Here is a 19,099-nt window from a genome sequence, read left to right on the forward strand (position 1 = left end):
ATTTCCCTGGCTTGGTCACGCCGCAGATGGAACTGGCGTACCAGACCTGGGGCATTTTGATGGAACTGCTGATGGCTGAGCCTGGCCTGCTCGACTATGTTCGGCTGGCCTCCCAGCTGTACTGGGGCTGCCAAGGCGTCTGCTCTGCGGTTCCCTTCGGCCATAAAGCCTGGGAGATCCGTGTGTGACCTCACATGTACCACATAAAAGGGATGCTCACGGTTAGAAACCAGGTGAACTAATTCTGTGAGCAACCTGAAGATGACCTGATTTGGGACCTCTTTTACAACTGCATGTTCAGCTCTAGACACTGCTCCTGCCACATATGCCGAATCTGTTACCAGATTAAAAGGTTGATCGAATTTTTTAAAAGCCCTCACGACAGCATCCAACTCAGCTACTTGTGGGGAACCTTCCACCACCTTAATGTCTGATTCTCACAACGGAGTCTCTGGGTCCTTCCAAGTCACTACTGACTTGTGGGACTTCCCTGACCCATCTGTGAACACTGTCAGTGCTTTGAGTGGCTTTTTACTTTGCAATTCTTTTGGCAATATTTTGAACTCTGTGTTGAACAGATGATGGCCAGGATGCCCAATTTGAATTTGGCCTGAGAAGCTGTCTAGAGCAAACTGCAAATTTTCATTTTGTCTGAGAAGGTGTTCAAAGGTCTCCTTGGTCATTTTCCCCGTGGATGTTTTGATGGGGAGGTGGATACATGTGAAGTCACAACCCGCTAGTACTTGCAGACGAGCCCTGGCCCGTATTATGAGCTGCGCCATCAGCTCTTGTGGCCTGGCGATACTCTTGGACTGTCTGTGGCCAAGGAACACCCACTCTATTATCAAGAGGGGGTCCTGTTGGCCCTTGTCCCACTGGAATATTATACCATATAAATGGGATAACTCACCTAAGATGATGAAGTGGAAAGGCAGCCCTGGTTGACAGCGATGGGCTTGCCTACTCGCGATGGTGGTTTGGACCTTCTCGAGTGCAGCTCTGGCCTCCCGGGTCAGGACTCTTGGGGAACTTAAACCCTCATGCCCCTCCCTTTCTGCTAACAAGTCAAAAAGAGGGGATAGTTCCCTCGTGGTGAGTCCCAGCCATGGCCTGATCCAATTTAGCGATCCACACAAGCGCTGGATGTCATTCAGCGTCTTGGGGTTGTTACTTATCTGAATTTGTTGAGGCCTAATTGTTTGGTTATTAATTTCTAGGCCCAGGTACTTCCAGGGTGGCAGTAACTCTACCTTCTCTTTTTGTAGTTTGAATCCGGCCACCAACAAGGCCCTAACAGTGTCCTCCAGAGCTGCTTGTAGGACCTCGCTGTCAGGGGCACAAATCAGCACGTCATCCATGTAATGATAGAAAATACAGGATGTCCACTTGGCACGCATTGGGGACAGAACCCTGGCGACATACCACTGGCATATAGTGGGGGAACATTTTAGCCCCTGAGGTAGTACTGTGTCTTGGTTTGAAAAGACAGGAGTCTGTGAAGGAAGGCAAAAGCCTCCTGTGAAATGGAAAAGGTAAACCCCCTCCTTCCGAATTATCACAATTTCAGAATTAAAAGGGCTCTCAGGCAAAGATATGAGAATGGGAATAACAGTTTTTTTACTAGGATGGAAAAAAACTAAATAACAATGCAATTTAGCACAAGCAAAAAAAACCACTGGCAGAGTGAGAAAAACCTGACACCCTGAGAAGTCAGGGTGTTGATAGTAGTCCAGCCAGATGGTGGCTGCTCCTCCTGGAGCGGCAATCTGCAGAAGGGTGTAGGTCCTTTCTGAAGATGCGGCGAAGGAGCAGCTGGGCCTGGTTCCTGATTCCTCTGGGAAATCCGGCGAAGAAGGCTGTCTGTTGTCTCAGAAATGCTTGTTTTATGGTGGCAGGGATGCTTGGCTCCTCCCTCTGGGTGGAGCATCTCACAATGGGATGATGTAACTAGTCTTACCAGCCACAGTGAGTAATTCAATAGCCCATTAACAGGAGATTATCTTCCTGGCAGTGTCATTGTTCTTGAAAGAGATAAGAAAAACTGCCTAACTCCCAACAGATGGCAAAAATAGAATACATGCTTATTTTACAAGCCAGGACATTATCCACCCCTTATTCTATTTCCATCTGTGTCACAATGAAATCTTATACTCAGTTCTCACTTAAGACCAGGTTTCCCTGTGGTACACAACGGGTTTCCCCATCTTTCTGCATTACCCACCAAGTGTAACCAGGTCCTTGAGCAAAAACAATCCCACGGATGGGTTTGTCTCTGCCTGAGGTGGGATTAATCCAAACAGTTTTCCCTAAAATACCCTTCATATGTACCACAGGGACTTTATCTCCATCCACTGTGTGCAAGGGTTCAGATTGGGCAGGGCCAGCTCGATTGATGGATCCTCGGGTGTTGACCATCCAGGTTGCTTTTGCCAGGTTATTTTCCCAGTTTCTAAATGTTCCCCCACCAAGTGCCTTCAGGGTAGTCTTAAGGAGTCCGTTGCACTGTTCAACTTTGCTGGCAGCTGGAGCATGATAGGGGATATGATATATCCATTCGATACCATGTTCTCTGGCCCAGGTGTTGATAAGGCCGTTCTTGAAATGGGTGCCGTTGTCAGATTCAATTCTCTCAGGTGTGCCATGTCTCCACAGGACTTGCTTTTCCAGGCCTAAGATGGTGTTCCGGGCAGTGGCATGAGGTACAGGGTAGGTCTCTAGCCATCCAGTGGTGGTTTCCACCATGGTCAGCACGTAGCGCTTGCCTTGGCGTGTCTGGGGCAGTGTGATGTAGTCAATCTGCCAGGCCTCCCCATACCTGTACTTGGACCACCGCCCCCCATACCACAGGGGCTTTACCCGCTTGGCCTGTTTGATGGCAGCACATGTCTCACAGTCGTGGATAACCTGAGAAATACTGTCCATGGTTAGATCCACCCCTCGGTCTCGTGCCCACTTGTAGGTGGCATCTCTGCCCTGATGACCCGAGGCATCGTGAGCCCATCGAGCCAGGAACAACTCCCCCTTATGGTGCCAATCTAAGTCTATCTTTGACACTTTTATTCTCGCTGCCTGATCTACCTGCTCGTTGTTTCGGTGTTCCTCATTAGCCCAACTTTTGGGGACATGGGCATCTACATGACGGACTTTCACTGTTAGTTTCTCTACCCGAGAGGCAATGTCTTTCCATATATCAGCAGCCCAGATTGGTTTTCCTTTACGTTGCCAGTTGGCTTTCCTCCACCTTCCCAGCCAGCCCCATAGAGCATTGGCTACCATCCATGAATCAGTATAAAGGTAGAGCTTTGGCCACCTCTCCCTTTCAGCAATGTCCAGGGCCAGCTGAACGGCCTTGAGTTCAGCAAGTTGGCTCGATCCACCTTCTCCTTCGGTAGCTTGTGCAACTTGTCGTGTGGGGCTCCATACGGCTGCTTTCCACTTCCGGTTCATCCCTACGATGCGACAAGAACCGTCAGTGAAAAGAGCGTAACGTGTTTCCTCTGCTGGTAGTTGGTTATAGGGTGGAGCTTCTTCAGCTCTTGTCGCTTGTACCTGCTCCTCATCGTCAGTGAGACTAAAGTTTTCACCTTCTGGCCAGTTCGTAATTATCTCTAAAATCCCAGGGCGATTCGGGTTTCCAATACAGGCGCGCTGTGTGATGAGAGCAATCCATTTGCTCCACGTGGCGTCGGTGGCGTGGTGGGTAGTAGGAACCTTTCCTTTGAACATCCACCCCAGCACTGGTAGTCGGGGTGCCAGGAGGAGTTGTGCTTCCGTGCCAATCACCTCCGAGGCGGCTTGAACTCCTTCATAGGCAGCCAAGATTTCCTTCTCTGTTGGGGTGTAGTTGGCTTCGGACCCTTTGAAACTTCGGCTCCAGAATCCCAATGGTCGACCTCGAGTCTCACTAGGCACCTTCTGCCAAACGTTCCAGGACAGGCCATTGTTCCCGGCTGCAGAGTAGAGCACATTCTTGACCTCTGGTCCCGTTCTGACTGGGCCAAGGGCTACAGCATGAGCGATCTCCTGCTTGATCTGGGTGAAGGCTTGTTGCTGCTCAGGGCCCCAGTGGAAATCGTTCTTTTTGCGGGTAACCAGGTAAAGAGGGCTCACAATCTGGCTATACTCGGGAATGTGCATCCTCCAAAAACCTATGGCACCTAGGAAAGCTTGTGTTTCCTTCTTGCTGGTTGGTGGGGACATAGCGGTGATCTTGTTGATGACCTCAGTGGGAATCTGGCGCCGTCCGTCTTGCCATTTCACTCCCAGGAACTGGATTTCTCGGGCAGGTCCCTTGACTTTGCTTTTCTTGATGGCGAAGCCAGCTTCTAGCAGTATCTGGATGATCCTCTTACCTCTCTCAAACACTTCTGCCGCTGTGCTCCCCTACACAATGATATCATCGATGTACTGCAGGTGTTCTGGAGCCTCACCCTTTTCTAGTGCAGTCTGGATCAGTCCATGGCAGATAGTGGGACTGTGTTTCCACCCCTGGGGCAGTTGGTTCCAGGAGTACTGCACGCCCCTCCAGGTGAAAGCAAACTGAGGCCTGCATTCTGCTGCCAGAGGAATGGAAAAAAACGCATTAGAAATATCAATAGTGGCATACCACTTCGCTGCCTTGGACTCCAGCTCGTACTGGAGTTCCAACATATCCGGTACAGCGGCGCTCAGCGGTGGAGTCACTTCATTTAAGCCACGATAGTCCACAGTCAATCTCCATTCTCCGTCAGATTTGCGCACAGGCCAGATGGGGCTGTTGAAGGGTGAGTGGGTTTTGCTAACCACCCCTTGGCTCTCCAGCTCACGAATCATCCTGTGGATGGGGATCACGGCATCTCGATCCGTCCGATACTGCTGGCGGTGCACTGTTGAGGTCGCAATTGGCACGAGTTGCTCTTCTACCCTCAGGAGTCCTACTGCAGACGGGTTTTCTGACAGTCCAGGCAAGGTGTTCAATTGCTTGATGTCCTCTGCTTTTACAGCAGCTATGCCAAAAGCCCACCTGAGTCCCTTCGGGTCTTTGTAATAGCCGTTCCGGAGGAAGTCTATGCCCAGAATACACGGGGCCTCTGGGCCAGTCACAATAGGATGTTTCTGCCACTCCTTCCCAGTCAGGCTCACCTCGGCTTCCACCAGGGTCAATTGCTGTGATCCCCCTGTCACACCAGCAATGGAAACAGGCTCTGCCCCCACATGTCCCGATGGTATCAGGGTACACTGTGCACCAGTATCAACTAAGGCATCGTATTTTTGTGGCTCTGATGTGCCAGGCCATCGGATCCACACCGTCCAGAAGATCCGGTTTTCCCGTGCCTCTCCCTGGCTAGAGGCAGGGCCCCTCTAACACTGTTTTTTATTCCTCTCCTGGGTATACATACTAGAGGTCCCTTCAAGGGGATCTGACAGATCGTACCCAAAAGCTTGGTCATGGGAGGTTGAGGCTACCTTCACCTTGGTGGAACTCTCCCGGTTAGAGTTTCCCTCCTTGAGTTAACGGACCCGTGCTGCCAGGACAGAAGTGGGTTTCCCATCCCACCTCCCCATGTCTTCCCCGTGGTCACGCAGGAAGAACCACAGATTAGCCCTTGGGGTGTACCCTCTCTCTCTAGCTGGGGAATGTTGGGGTCTGACTTTGGGGCCTGTGACTCGTATGGGTGCTGCATTAACCTTCCTCATTTCCTCCCTCATCTCTTCTTTGAACTCCTTAATCACAGCTGAGATATGAGCCTGCATTGGGCCATTAATCATACTCTCATAATTCCTAAGTTTGTTGGCAACAGAGCCCACTGTCTCTCGGTTAGTGTCAGCATCAATTGTTGCAATGAAAGTGGTGTACTGAGATGGCCCAAGATTTGCCAGACTCCACAGCATTTGCCCTGTGCACCTGACCTTGTCGGGGTCATTATTATGTTGTCCATCCCTCCCAAAGAGTACCTCTAATACTGCCACTTCCCTCAGCTGTTGGATCCCTTCCTCCAGGGTCTTCCAGCGCATTCTATGGTGGTGCTCCTGCATTCTCTCCCTGTGGACAAACCTCTCTCTGACACTCATTAAAAGCCGCTCCCAGAGAGAAAGGGATCCTGGCTCCCTTACAAAAATCTGATTCATACCTGAGTCCTGGGTTAAGGGTCCCAAGTTCCTTGCCTCACCACCGTCCAGCTGCACGCCTGTACCCATAAGGTCCCAGACCCGGAGTAACCAGGTAGTATAAGCCTCACGCCCTCGTCGCACAATGTCTTTGTGCAGATTACGGAGACTTTCGTACGTCAGGGACTCGGTGATGATTGCAACCTCTGGCTCCCCTGTGGGTTGTGAGGGCCCTCCCCTATCTGGGTGCTCTGCTTTCATCTTAGACCTCCTTGTTTCTACCGGGGCAACTGCTGCTGGCTGTGACTGCCTTTGTGGTTCAGCTGGAACCTGGACAGTTGTAACATTTCTGGGTTCCACAGCTGTACTATTAGACTGTCCCTCTTCAAGGCAAAGGGCGGGTTTCTCACCAGCTGGTGAAATGCACTCCTTCAGCATCTCTTGCATCTCCTGCATCTCCTTAACCAGCACCCTCACCCAATCTGGGTGGTTCGTTTCTGAGGCAGGCTCTGGGGCAGGGTCAGGCTCTGGAGCAGCAGCATCTCCAGTCTCTGGGGTAGTGTCAGTCTCTGCAGCAGCATCTTTAGTCTCTGGTGTAGGTGTCAGGGTAGTTATCCAGGTTAATCTTCTCTTATCTCTGAGTGCTAAACATAACAGGCATATCAGCAACACCACCCATTGTATGATATCATTAGCACTTAGAGTGGATCTTAACCCTTCGAAAACTGGTGGAGCAGACCCAAAAAGATGGTTAAAAGGTTGGGAGAAAGTTTCCCCCCGTGTCATTTCCTCACAGTAGGTACCATTATTAAAGTAACTCCAAAAACATGCAGTTAGTGTGTGATAGCTCTGAATCCATGTACCTGCCATCCAGAGGAAATTAAAGATCCATGAATCCTTCACCCAGAGGACAAACTTGATAACAGACACAGTAGCCTTAGTTATAGGACCCATATTTAGATAAGGCCCTGTAAATGGGAAGTATACACTTGCGACCACATGCCACCCAAACCAGGGAAAACTAGACCACATGGTGGTACTTAAAAATTAAATTACCTAAGAACTGTTAATCCCTTTTTTTCCTCAATGCCCTCGAGCGCCACGTTGGGCGCCAAAATCTGTCTTGGTTTGAAAAGACAGGAGTCTGTGAAGGAAGGCAAAAGCCTCCTGTGAAATGGAAAAGGTAAACCCCCTCCTTCCGAATTATCACAATTTCAGAATTAAAAGGGCTCTCAGGCAAAGATATGAGAATGGGAATAACAGTTTTTTACTAGGAAGGAAAAAAACTAAATAACAATGCAATTTAGCACAAGCAAAAAAAACCACTGGCAGAGTGAGAAAAACCTGACACCCTGAGAAGTCAGGGTGTTGATAGTAGTCCAGCCAGATGGTGGCTGCTCCTCCTGGAGCGGCAATCTGCAGAAGGGTGTAGGTCCTTTCTGAAGATGCGGCGAAGGAGCAGCTGGGCCTGGTTCCTGATTCCTCTGGGAAATCCGGCGAAGAAGGCTGTCTGTTGTCTCAGAAATGCTTGTTTTATGGTGGCAGGGATGCTTGGCTCCTCCCTCTGGGTGGAGCATCTCACAATGGGATGATGTAACTAGTCTTACCAGCCACAGTGAGTAATTCAATAGCCCATTGACAGGAGATTATCTTCCTGGCAGTGTCATTGTTCTTGAAAGAGATAAGAAAAAACTGCCTAACTCCCAACAGATGGCAAAAATAGAATACATGCTTATTTTACAAGCCAGGACATACTGTCCAGTGGTAGCGCTTCATAGGGGCTTCCCTGTTGATGGAGGGTACAGAGAAGGCAAAACGGGGAGCATCATCCAGATGGAGCGGGATTTGGAAGAAGCAATCCTTAATGTCAATTACAGCCAAATTATAATTTTGGGGTAGCATAGATGGAGATGGCATACCCGGTTGGAGAGAGCCCAGATTTTCTATGGCTTCATTAATTTTCCTTAGATCATGGAGGAGTCGCCACATGTCCTTCCCTGGTTTTTTAATTACAAACACTGGAGAATTCCAGGGGCTGTTTGTTTCTACAATGTGTCCTTTGGCCAATTCCTCCTCCAGTAGTTTTGTGAGGGCCTGCAGTTTTTGTTTACTTAGCAGCCACTGCTCCACCCAGACGGCCACTGCTCCACCCAGATGGGCTTACCTGTGAGCCATGTTAATTTCTGTGTGGGGCGCTCCTCAGTGGCCGCACCTAAAAATGCTAGGGGCCAGAAATTCCAATTTGGCTCCCCACTGGGACATGGCGTCTCTCCCCCATAGTGTAAATTTACAATCGATCACGAAGGGACATACTGAGGCCAGCAGCCCGTTTGGACCATTAATCTGGATAATATTTTTGAATTCTCTTGCTGGCTGGGGCCCGCCTAGTCTTAAGACTGGCGTGGCCACGCTTTGTAGCTCCCAGTGTGACGGCCACTTGTGTGGTGGAATGACCATCACGTCTGCCCGTGTCCAGCATCCCCTGAAGGTATGCAGAACGGCCCTCACACTTGAGTTTACACCATACGAGGGTTTCTCCTCTCCCAGCTTCCCAGCATAAAAGACTGAGAGTTCCAGGTCATTGCAGAGAGCACGAGGAATAGGAATTGCCTGTGCAATGACTTGGCCCTTAGGTAGGAAGAGTGGGGGGTGGACACAGTGTGCCGCGAGATAGAAGAGCCTCGGATTAAGGGTGGAAATTACCGGATAGAATTCTATCTCCAGTGGAGTGCTCTTTGTGACCCCAACAACGAGGTACCTGCAGTTTAAAAGGTCTTCCTTCCTTCCTCCTGGTTTCACAGCAGCAGATGTGCGATAGAAGCTCTGCATCCGCTATGAAGAACTGCCAGTCCTGGGAACGGAAATGGACAGGATTAGTGAGTCGGAGCCGATAAGGCTCCCTGTTGTCAGTGGTGGAGAGGCAGCCGCTCACAGATGGAACTAGGTGGTGCATTGCGGCTCCTCTTGCGGCACCGCACCTTGCCTCATTTCTATCAGTGCGCGGGGCAAGTCTGCGCTGTCCCCCTAGTGTTTTGAAGTAGTGGGGTTCCCGTCCCCCCTCCCTCCTCCCACAGCCCCAGGTGGTGTAGACCCTAGAAATGGGCAGTGAGCCAGAAAATGTCCCTCTTGATGACAGCGGAAGCACCGGCGTTTAGGTGGGAATTGCCTCAATGCTGAATTCCTTGAAGGAGCAGCAGCCGAGGTGACCAGCTTGTCCTTGGGTTTCTTTGGGGTTCCTGCCTTCATCAGGCGTGACTTCAGGGTGCACTCCTCGATGATCTGGTCGAGGGTCGGAGGTGATGAGACTGGCAGTGTTAAGATGATTCTTTTGCACATGTCATTGGCGTTCATGTACACCAGTTCCAGGACCAGTCCATCCCGGAGCTCAGGTCTCTCCACATGTCTCTTGACTGCTGCCTGGACTCGGTCTACAAAGTCTACAAAAGGCTCAGCAGCAGATTGTTTAATTGCTGCATAGGGAACCATCGGGTCCTTGGTGGGCATGCCCAGGAACGCACGCTCTGCTGCACCCCTGGACATGTCCAGCACGGCTGCTGGAATCCCCCGAGCCTGGAGCTGCCCCTCACGCCATTCTCCCTCACCCACAAGATGGTCTAATGTGGTGTTATATTTTAGTTAAATGGTATGCTCTGTCTCACCCCTCGAAAATGTATGGTCTATTCCAAGCCTGTGACCCTCCCTGCAGTGTCCTGTGTCTGTAATCCCATTGGCCCAATCTGTTCCGCGCCCACTTTGAATCTCCCTGTTCAGTGTGCCGGGGGGGACGGGACTCTCTCTCTTTGCCGGCTCTCCTGGCTGGTGCCCACTCAGCCCCTCTCTCCCCCTCCCCTTTCTCCCCTCACTCCCCTTTCCCCCCCTCTCCCTCAGAAACCATGCGGCCTCCCGGAGGTAGGACCCCCAGTAAACCCTCATCTAATTAGCACCCTCAGAAGCCGTGTGGAGTCTCCTTGCCTGCCTGCTGCTACCAGCGAACTCACAACTTGGGGGGCCCCCCAGGGACACCCCCGGTGGGTCCCTCCCCAAAACACACCGCTACAGTCTAAGGTGATTGGTTCTTCCGCAAAATCCAGGCTGTAAGGCCCCTCTCGGATTTCGGGAAGCAGGTCTGCTGCCAGTTTCTTCCACCTCCTCTCCCACAGGTTGTATTCCGATGGGAGAAGCAAGCAGCTAAACAGACGCTTAAGGTCTGCCGGGACCATGGTTTTAGATGTTAAAGTTGCCTTTAAAATGCCCTTAAAGAAGGGGCTTTTTTGTCTAAAATCGCACAATGCTTTGCAGACCTCTTTTATGGATTCATAGGGAAGGGGTGTCCATGTAGGGTTTTCCCCTCCCCTGGTGTAGGAGGCTGGAGTGCGGAGCGACTGCTCGAGTTCATAAACCGCGCCCCGTCCCCCCCTCCCGCCTCCCTCCCCTCCCCCCCGGGGCTCCGAAGGGAAGAGCGGGAGGACGCGGGGGCGGGGTGCGAGGGACAGGGCGGGGATAATCCTCTTCCAGGTACTGCGGGGCGGAGGTGACAGAGCCCTCCCTGCCGGGAGAGGGTGGGGCTGATGACGCGGCAGGCGGAGCATGCGAGGAGGGAACGCCCACCCGAGGGGGAACAGGGGGAGGGGTGGCAACCCGATGCCTGGAGTGGGCGGTGCCCACGCCACAGGGAAGCAGGAGGGGGTGGGGTCAAAGAGGGGATACAGGGAGCAAAGGGGAGAAAAGGGTTGTGGGAAGGAGAAGCCCTCCCTCGTGGCCATCCTCCATCTTGGGAAGACAAAGGTCCCGGCCACGTAGCCGTGGCCTCCTCAGGGGAACAAAGGAAGGGATTTAGGGACACGGTGCTGCGCAGGGGAGCACCAAAGCTGGGATTTTTAACTGGGAAAAAGGGGTTGGAAAAAGGGTTTGGGGTCGATTCCTCAGCAAAGTAGCTAATTTCGCTAAGGCGGGGGCAGCTCAGGGGAGCCAGGAGCACGGTCCATGTCTGTGGAGCTGCCCTGTGCCTTAGAGCAGCGGAGCACTCCCCCCTGCCCACCCGGGTTAGGGGAAGAAGGGGTAGGAGAAGAAGGTAGGGAAACAGGTTCAGGAGGAATAACTGTTTTGCTCAATGGCCTTTTCCCTTCCGGTTCGCGTCCCGCACGGACTCTGCTTTTACGACCTCCAATATTAACAGATGGAGCTTGGGGAAGTAATTTTTCATGGAGGGATCCCTGCATTCAATTCCCTCCGGTAACCTTGCTCCCACGTGCTTCCAGAACTCCTTTTTGTGAGCTTCTTCCGCGCTTACGTGGGGAAAGGAAAAGCACAGCCATCTAACAAAATTCCTAACTGAACTTTTGGGGTAGGGGCCCTTCACTGATAGGATTTGTTTAACTTGGAAGTAAAAATCCTTCTGTTAGGTGGTTAGCACGGTCCCCATGCTATTCCACCCAAGCAATCCCACCCCTGGTCACAGGAAAAGCAGAAAAAAACCAAAAAGGGCGAAAGACCCCGGTGGCCGCTGCTCACGTGGTGCACCACACGTCCCCTCATCCTGGGAGCGCAGCCAAAGCCCACCCACGTGAAGGGGAGTATTAGCTGGGCCCATCCCTATGACTAATACTCACCAAACTAGAATCTCTGCTAACAAAAGCTTCAACCAGGGTCTTCGCTTCCTGGAAGCTTCTTCTCCTTGGCTTTCTGTGGCCATGAAAAGTTTCGCTTACTTTCCCACGCGCGGAAAGCACCGCGTGCTTTCCGCGGGGGCGACAGAGATTTCAGTGACCTACTTTGGGGAGTCTCCGCTCCCGTTTTCAGTCCGGCACGAAGCACTGTTCTGGCGCGGACCGCGGCTCGCTCGGCCGGGCAGCAGCGCTTGCTGGTCGGCGGTGCGGCTCTGCGGCAGCGGCTCTCTGCGTGGCTTCCGGGTGCTTCGCAGTAAATCTCGGCCTGCGTTGGCGGCTGCACTGGCTGTGGCCCCACCGTTGGGCGTCACTTGCAGCGTTGCGTTGTTTTTCCCCCAGTCCCGGGCAGCTCCAGAGCCCAGCGAAAGGCACAATTTCTTGGCGGAGCCGGGGAGCCGCGTGATCCGGGCGCTATGGCGTTAGCGCGCCGGCGTGGGGTGGGTGCACTGCGTTGCCGTCACTAGGCTGAGGTAAAGGGATGAAGGAATTGTCCAAACTCTCTCACGGTAGCCTGCAGAGCTTTTATTGTCTCACAGAGCTGCAGTGGTGTAGTGCGACCGCTCTGCAGCTCTTGTGGGGGAGAATGGCCCCGAGTTCTGGAAGGGGTGGGATTTTATCAGGGGCAGGGCGAGGAGAGCAGAAGTCCTCCCGCCCAATGGGGACAGGCGCCATGGCGATGACGAGGACCACGGCGACCAACGGGGACGCAACAGGGGTGGACACGGGGCCCCGGGGTTGCGGGCATGGGGTAACAGACACAGAAGTTTCAGGAGTGGGCAGGGGGCGGCTTACAGGACTGACAGGGTGACACTCCAATGGTGAGCGACCCGGAGCGAACCACCGCGGGGGGGAACAGGGGTGTACAAGGGGGTACACGGAACCAGCTAACTAACATACGTGAGGATCCCTAATCTGAACACAGTCCAGGATGCAACACCACAGGCCCTTCCCCCAACGGCTTCGGGAAAATTTCCTCGGAGAGAAGTGGAAAAAACCTGTTTATTTAACGAGTGAAGCACTCCCCAGCACTAAAATTTAACAACACCAAATGACAAAACTCTGAAGAGACAACAAATTCAGAAAGTCTCTCCCGTGGCTGGTCGCTCTGTTATCGGTCCCTCCGGTGCTGGGGATGGCTGCTGCACGTCACAAAGTGCAAAACTCTCGGTGTTTCCCGGTGTTCCCCAGGTCCCAGTCCAGAGCAGGTTCAGATGGTTCCAAGACAAGGGAAATAAAACCAGTCCAGGGAAAGCTTGGGCTGCCTCAGCTGGCTAAAGTAACTAAAAAGCAAAGGAGTGCTCTGTTCTGCCCTGTTGGGGAAGCTGAAACAAGAAGGCCTTATAGGTACGATTGCCTAGCAGGGATTGGGAAAGTGCAGAGAATGCCAGCCAGATTGAGGTGAGAACGAGCTTTGAGGTGACAGACCTTGGCTGCTAAGTAGCTGGTGGGCAGTGGTGTGGCTGGTGGAAGATAACTCCCTTTTTTGACCCACAGACAGAGCAAAGGGTCAGACAAAGTGTTCTGTCTCATTCCTCAGAAATGCAGTTTATCTCGCACTTGTAACCCTCCCCTGAAGTATGATGTTTCTGCAATCCCACTGGCCCAAAGTCCTTTACTGCACCCACCTTCAAGCCCCCTTGAGAAGGTGTACCCAAGAAGCCGGGGCCATCTTTTCTTCTTTTGTTCTTCTTCTCCATCTTTTGCCTCCCTCTCTCTCTGCTCTCTCGGAACTCTCTCGCTATCTCGCCCTGCCCCCACTCCTTGGGGCCAGCCTCGAGCTGCGCCTGGCAGCTCCGAGCAAGGCCCCCACAATAAACCAAATCTCCTGAGACCGGGCTCTAGAGGTCTCTCGTCTCCATCCGTCCTGACCGTGCTGGACCAGCGCTTGCCGCGCTGCCCCGTCCGTGCCCGGACACCACGGTCCAGCAGGATGGGGAGGAGCGTTGCTTTTAGAGGAGTGAGAGCAGTCCTGGTAACAAACTCCGAGCTTCGTCTTCTCCCCGCCTTCGCTCTCAGAACCAGCCCTGAAGGCACAGAAGAGAACATCCACCACAAACAGAACACAGGACTGGGGGTACGAGCATCATGACCTCAGCGAGGACAGTGTGGCAACAGAGGAATTTATTTTCCACGCCTCCCCGTGTAAAGGGCATTTTGAAAGAGCCCGTCTGGGCATTCTCTTTGGTCCGAACTCCTCGCCCCCTCGGGGTCTGGCCAGGGAAACGCTTGCAGCTTCATCCCAGATCTGATCGGGAGAAGCCCCTGTCAGCCAATCCCGGGGCTTGGTAGCTCCGGTGACATAAAACAAAATCTGTCTGTATATTAATGCAAAAATATATATAGATGCAAAACATTTATATATTGGAAAAAACTTATATATTACAAAATTTATATATAAAGCAAAATATTTATATATTGGTGCAAAATATTTTAATAAAATATATATTTATATTTATTTACTCTATATAGTATTACTATATATCTCGCTATGTTATGAATATGCATAAATCCTCATGAATATGCATGAACCCCAGTGATGTAACAGGATGTAAAGAACACGGTTTAATTAACAATGAGCTTTTGGTAATTGGGATTTTATCCCTTAAGAGACTTTTTGTAAAAATTTCAATTCTGACCCGTGTTTCTCACAGGGGGTCTCGGCTGATAAAGGGGGAGGGCAGGACCGAGCCCCAAGGGACACCCCCCGTGCTGGGGACCCCCCTGTGCCCCCCTCCGGTGCTGAGCCCCCCCGATCCCGGCTCTGTTCCTGGGGGTCCCGCGGCTCCAGGGGGGTCAAAGGGGAGGGGGCAGAACCCCCGTGATGAGTGGGGGCACAAAGGGGGGTCCGGGCTCAGTGCTCGGGGGGGTCGGTGCTCGAGGGGGGTCCAGTCCCTGTCCTGGTGCACGGGGCTGGTGCTGCCCGCGAGTCCCAGTGCCTGGGGGGTCCTGGGGCTCAAGGGGGGGTCCGGTCCCTGTCCCGGTGCTCGGTGGTGAGGGGGGGCTGTCAATGCACAGGGGGGTCCTGGTTCTCGGGGGTCCCAGTGGGTGCCCAAGGGTGGCGTGTGACACAGAGAGAGACCCCGGTGACACCAGGGACCCGCACACAGGGGCTGGGCTGGTCCTGGTGACACTCAAAGGGCTCTTGGTGGCAGAAGGACCCGCCCAGTTCCTCCTGCACAAGGTCCTGGTGACACAAGGAGCTGGTGGCACTCAGGGGACTCTTGGTGTCACGAGCAGCTGGTGGCACTCAAGGAGGTGGTGGCACTTGGGAAGCTCTTGGTGTCATAAGGAGCTGGTGGCACTTGGGAAGCTCTTGGTGACACGAGCAGCTGGTGGCACTTGGGGGGCTCTTGGGGGCACCCAAGGGGCTCTTGGTGACATGAGGAGCTGGAGGCACTTGAGTATCCACAAGTCTCCCCAGTGATGTCACTGCTCCGATGACATCACAGCAGTGACATCACTGTCCCCGCAGCAGCCTCGGCACGTCCTCAATGGCTTTCTGCCACCGCTTGGCCACCGGGGCCACCATAGGGACTGAAGAGGAAGTCGTTGATGTCCCCAAGCACTCCCTGCAGCTGACGCGTGAACAGCCTGGTGCTGGCCTCCCACATCCGCTTGGCCTCCACCGCTTTGGCCGCCAAGGCCTTGGGGACATCGGGGGACGCCTTCTTTATCTCCTCCAGGGTGGCCTCGACAGCCCTGAGCCGGCGCTGCATGGTCCAGGTGAACATGGTGCCTTTGTCACACATCTCCACCAAGCGCTCCAGCAGCCCCAGGACCACCTCTACCTGCTCTTCTCTGCTGGTAGCCGCCCTCGCCTGGCTGGTGGCCACCACGACCTCTCCCACGGCACTGTTGGTGGCTGCCTCCTCCTCGCTGGTGGACGCCAAGACCACCTCCTCCCTGTCCAGGGCCAGCAGCAGCTGCTGGTGGCCCATGGCCATCCCGGTGCTGCAGGCTACCACGATGCGGGCGCCCTCCTCCCGCCCGTCCGAGGCCGGGGCGGTGGCCACCTCCTCACAGGCGTCGCGGACCTTGGCGGCCTCCTCGGCCAGCCGTTCCCAGCTCTTCCTTAGCGTGGCCGCCGACTCCCGCCAGGCCTTGGCCACGGCTCTCACGCTGGCCCAGGTGGCCCCCGGGTTGGCCTCAAGGGTGGCCAGGGCCTGGTCCAGGGAGGTGACGTTGCCGTGCTCCAGGGTCCTACGGAGGTGCCAGATGACACTCCTCATGTCGGAGCACAGAAACTTTGGGTACGCGCGCTGCTGCGCACCCTGCTGTGGCCCAGTCAGAATGGCCACCACCTTGTCCAGGGTGGCCAGAATGTCAAACATCACCTCCTGCAGCTGGGGAGGGGACAAGGGAGGTGTCAGGGACCTTGTGGCACTTGTGGCCTCCTGCGGTGACCCCGTGCCCTCGAGGGGTCCCTTTGCCCCTCCGTCCCTTTGTCGGCCTCTTGTTCCCTCTGCCATCCCCTGCCCATCCCCTCGTAGCCCCTGTCACCCCCCCTACCCCCACTGCTGTCCCCTCTGCCACCCCCTGCCCATCCCCTCGTAGCCCCTGTCACCCCCGTCCCCACTGCTGTCCCCTCTGCCACCCCCTGCCCCCACTGCTGTCCCCTCTGCCACCCCCTGCCCATCCCCTCGTAGCCCCTGCCATCCCCCGCTGTGCCCTCTCCCACCCCTCTCCCCCCACGTGTCCCCCCTATCCCCCCATGCTCCCTCCCCCCTCCATTGTCCCCTCTGTCCCCCTCTCCCCCACCCTCGTCAAACCTTTTGGGGCTCCACGCTCCCTGGGGACGCTCTGGGGAAGCTCTGGGGACGCTCCGGGGGCCCAAGGAGCCTCGGGATGTCCTCGATGGCTGTTTGGCACTGCTCGGCCACCCCGCAGCCACCAGCGCTATTGGGATCACCATCGAAGAAGAAGTCGATGATGGAGACAAGTGCCCCCACCAGGTGGTCCTTGGCCAGGCGGGTGTTGGCTTCCCACAGCCGCTCAGCCACGGCCACCTTGGCAACCAAGTCCTCGGGGACATTGGGGGGTTGCCTCCTTTGTCCCCTGCAGGGCGGCCTTGATGTCCCCAACCCTGCGCCGCAGCTCCCGGGGAAAGGCGGTGGCTTCGTCACACGTGGCCACCAAGCGCTCCAGCAGCCCCAGGGCTGCCTCCGCCTGCTGTCTCACCATGGTGGCCCTCGTTGCCTGGCTGGTGGCCACCCTGGAATGTCCCCTCAGCCGGGCTTCGTGCCCAGCCACCACCTCGGCCACCTCCTCCCTGTCCAGGGCCAGACCCAGCTGCTGGGCCGCGGCCACCAGGCTGTTCCGAGTTGTCCCGTAACAGGCAGCCTTGTCCTGCAGGTCTCTGGCCAGGGCACTGGCAGTGGCTGCCTTGGTGGCTGCTGCAGTGGCCACCTCCCTGCAGGCATTCTGGAACTTGGTGGCCCTCCTGGCCAGCCGGGCCCAGGTGTCCTCGAGCACGGCCACCGAGGCGTGCCACTCGCTGGCCACCATTGTCACATTGTCCCAGGTGGTCCAGGGGGTGCTCTCATAGGCGGCCAGGGCCCGGCTCAGGGAGGTGGGGGGGTCATCACACTTGGAGGTGACATTGCGGCGCCACCAGATGTCATCAAAGCAGTCCAGGGTGGCCCAGAGCTCCCTGGTGAATTTGTCCAGGTCCCAGTATGGGTACTGCGGGAACTTGAAGAGCATCAAGTCCTCGTCCAGACTGGGCAGGGTGGCCAGCAGCTCATCCAGGATGGCCACCGCGGTGACCTGCGGCTGCAGCAGCGCCGGGGACAGCTGGAAAGGGGACAGGGACCTGGTGGCACTTGTGGCCCCCTGCCCCCGAGGGTCCCCTTTGCCCCTCCCTGGAGGGCTCTGCTGTCCCCTCTGCCACCCCCCTCCCCCGCCCGTGTCCCCTCCCCCTTTGTCACCTGCCCCCTCCCCGCCACTCCCCGTGTCCCCCATCCCCCACTGCCCCTCCCCCGTGTCCCCTCCCCCCGCAGTGTCCCCTCTGTCCCCCTCTGTCCCCCGCCGCACCTCCTGGGGCTCCATGCTCACTGGGGCCGCTCTGGGGACGCTCCGGGGCTCCAACGAGCCGGACCCGGACCCGGACCCGGACCCGGCCCAGCCCCGGCCCCGGCCCAGCCCCGGCCCCGGGCGCGGAGCCGCGCGGCACCGGCGGAGCCGCCTCACGACGAGCGCCCGAAATGGCGGGGCGGGGGTGACGTCACGGGAAACGGAAGCGCGGCGGCGCGGTGCATTGTGGTCCCGGTGGGGCCCAGCCCGGCCGAGCGGGGCCGGGGCCGGGGCCGCGGGGCGGGAATTTGGGGGCGCCGAGGGACCCCCGGGACCCCCCCGGCAGCGCGGGATGGGCGACAGCGACCGCGGTCAGCCCCGGGAGCGGGGAGCGGGGGGGATTGGGGGGTCCTGAGGGGGAACTGGGGGAGCTGAGAGGATCTGGGGAGGCCCTGAGGGGGTTTGGGGTGGATTTTGGGGGTTCTGAGGGGGAATTGAGGGTCCTGAAGGGGGCTGGGGGCCCCTGAGGGGATTTGGGGGGATCTGAAGGCATTTAGGGGGATTTTGGGGGGTCGTGAGGGGGAATTGGGGGTCCTGGGGGGATCAGGGGGGCGCTTGAGGGGGATTTTGGGGGGTCTTGAAGGAGAATTGAGGTGGGGAGGGGATTTGGGGGCGTTCTGAGGGGGTTTTGGGGGGGATTTTGGGGCTCCTGAGGGGGTTCGTGAGGATTTTGGGGGTTCCCGACTGGGTTTGGGGCATCCCGAGGGAATTTTGTGGCTCCCCGAGTGGATTTTGTGGGTCCCCGATTGGATTTGGAGGTATCTGGGGGGATTTGGGGATTCCTGACTGGATTTTGGGGGATTTTCAGGCCATTTTGGGGCCCCTGACAGGATTCTGGGGGGATTTGGGGTAATTTCGGGGTCCCTGACCGGAGTTTGAATTATTTTGGAGTTATGTTTTGGCGTATGTTGGGGTAGTTTCGGGGTCCCTGACCGGAGTTTGAATTATTTTGGAGTTATGTTTTGGAGTATGTTGGGGTAGTTTCGGGGTCCCTGACCGGAGTTTGAATTATTTTGGAGTTATGTTTTGGAGTATGTTGGGGTAGTTTCGGGGTCCCTGACCGGAGTTTTGGGGGTTTTGGGGTCCCTGCTGCTGCGGTGTGTTGCAGCTGGGTTCATCGTGTCCAGGGAGGGCGCAGCTGCCGGCGCCAGGCAGGGAACAAACGAGCCGGGTCCTGGTTTCAGAGAGCTCCAGAACCCATTTCTTACCCCCGGGGAGGAGGGCGGGATGGAGAGGAAAGCCCGGGCAAAGGCAGGGCCGGGGGTTTTTATAGG

The 19,099-nt window shown here is 55.6% G+C and overlaps 3 protein-coding genes across 3 annotated transcripts in view; all 3 read right to left on the reverse strand.

Annotated features, from left to right (window-relative positions):
• LOC137464150 (class II histocompatibility antigen, B-L beta chain-like) overlaps positions 1 to 19,099 on the reverse strand; it is a 124,739-nt gene that overhangs the window by 37,883 nt on the left and 67,757 nt on the right.
• On the reverse strand, positions 14,270 to 16,735 carry LOC137464147 (uncharacterized). Its single transcript, XM_068175475.1, has 2 exons — positions 16,523 to 16,735; positions 14,270 to 16,096 (listed from the first exon to the last, which is right to left on the reverse strand). The coding sequence occupies exon 2, from the start codon at positions 16,082 to 16,084 to the stop codon at positions 15,242 to 15,244; it is 843 nt and encodes a 280-aa protein (XP_068031576.1). The 5' UTR covers positions 16,085 to 16,096; positions 16,523 to 16,735; the 3' UTR covers positions 14,270 to 15,241.
• LOC137464148 (uncharacterized) lies at positions 16,735 to 17,893 on the reverse strand. The gene is made up of 2 exons (XM_068175476.1): positions 17,787 to 17,893; positions 16,735 to 17,546 (listed from the first exon to the last, which is right to left on the reverse strand). The coding sequence occupies exons 1-2, from the start codon at positions 17,799 to 17,801 to the stop codon at positions 16,746 to 16,748; spliced, it is 816 nt and encodes a 271-aa protein (XP_068031577.1). The 5' UTR covers positions 17,802 to 17,893; the 3' UTR covers positions 16,735 to 16,745.

The sequence above is a fragment of the Anomalospiza imberbis genome, chromosome 37, assembly GCF_031753505.1.
Source record: "Anomalospiza imberbis isolate Cuckoo-Finch-1a 21T00152 chromosome 37, ASM3175350v1, whole genome shotgun sequence".
NCBI classification, from domain to species: Eukaryota; Metazoa; Chordata; class Aves; order Passeriformes; family Viduidae; genus Anomalospiza; species Anomalospiza imberbis.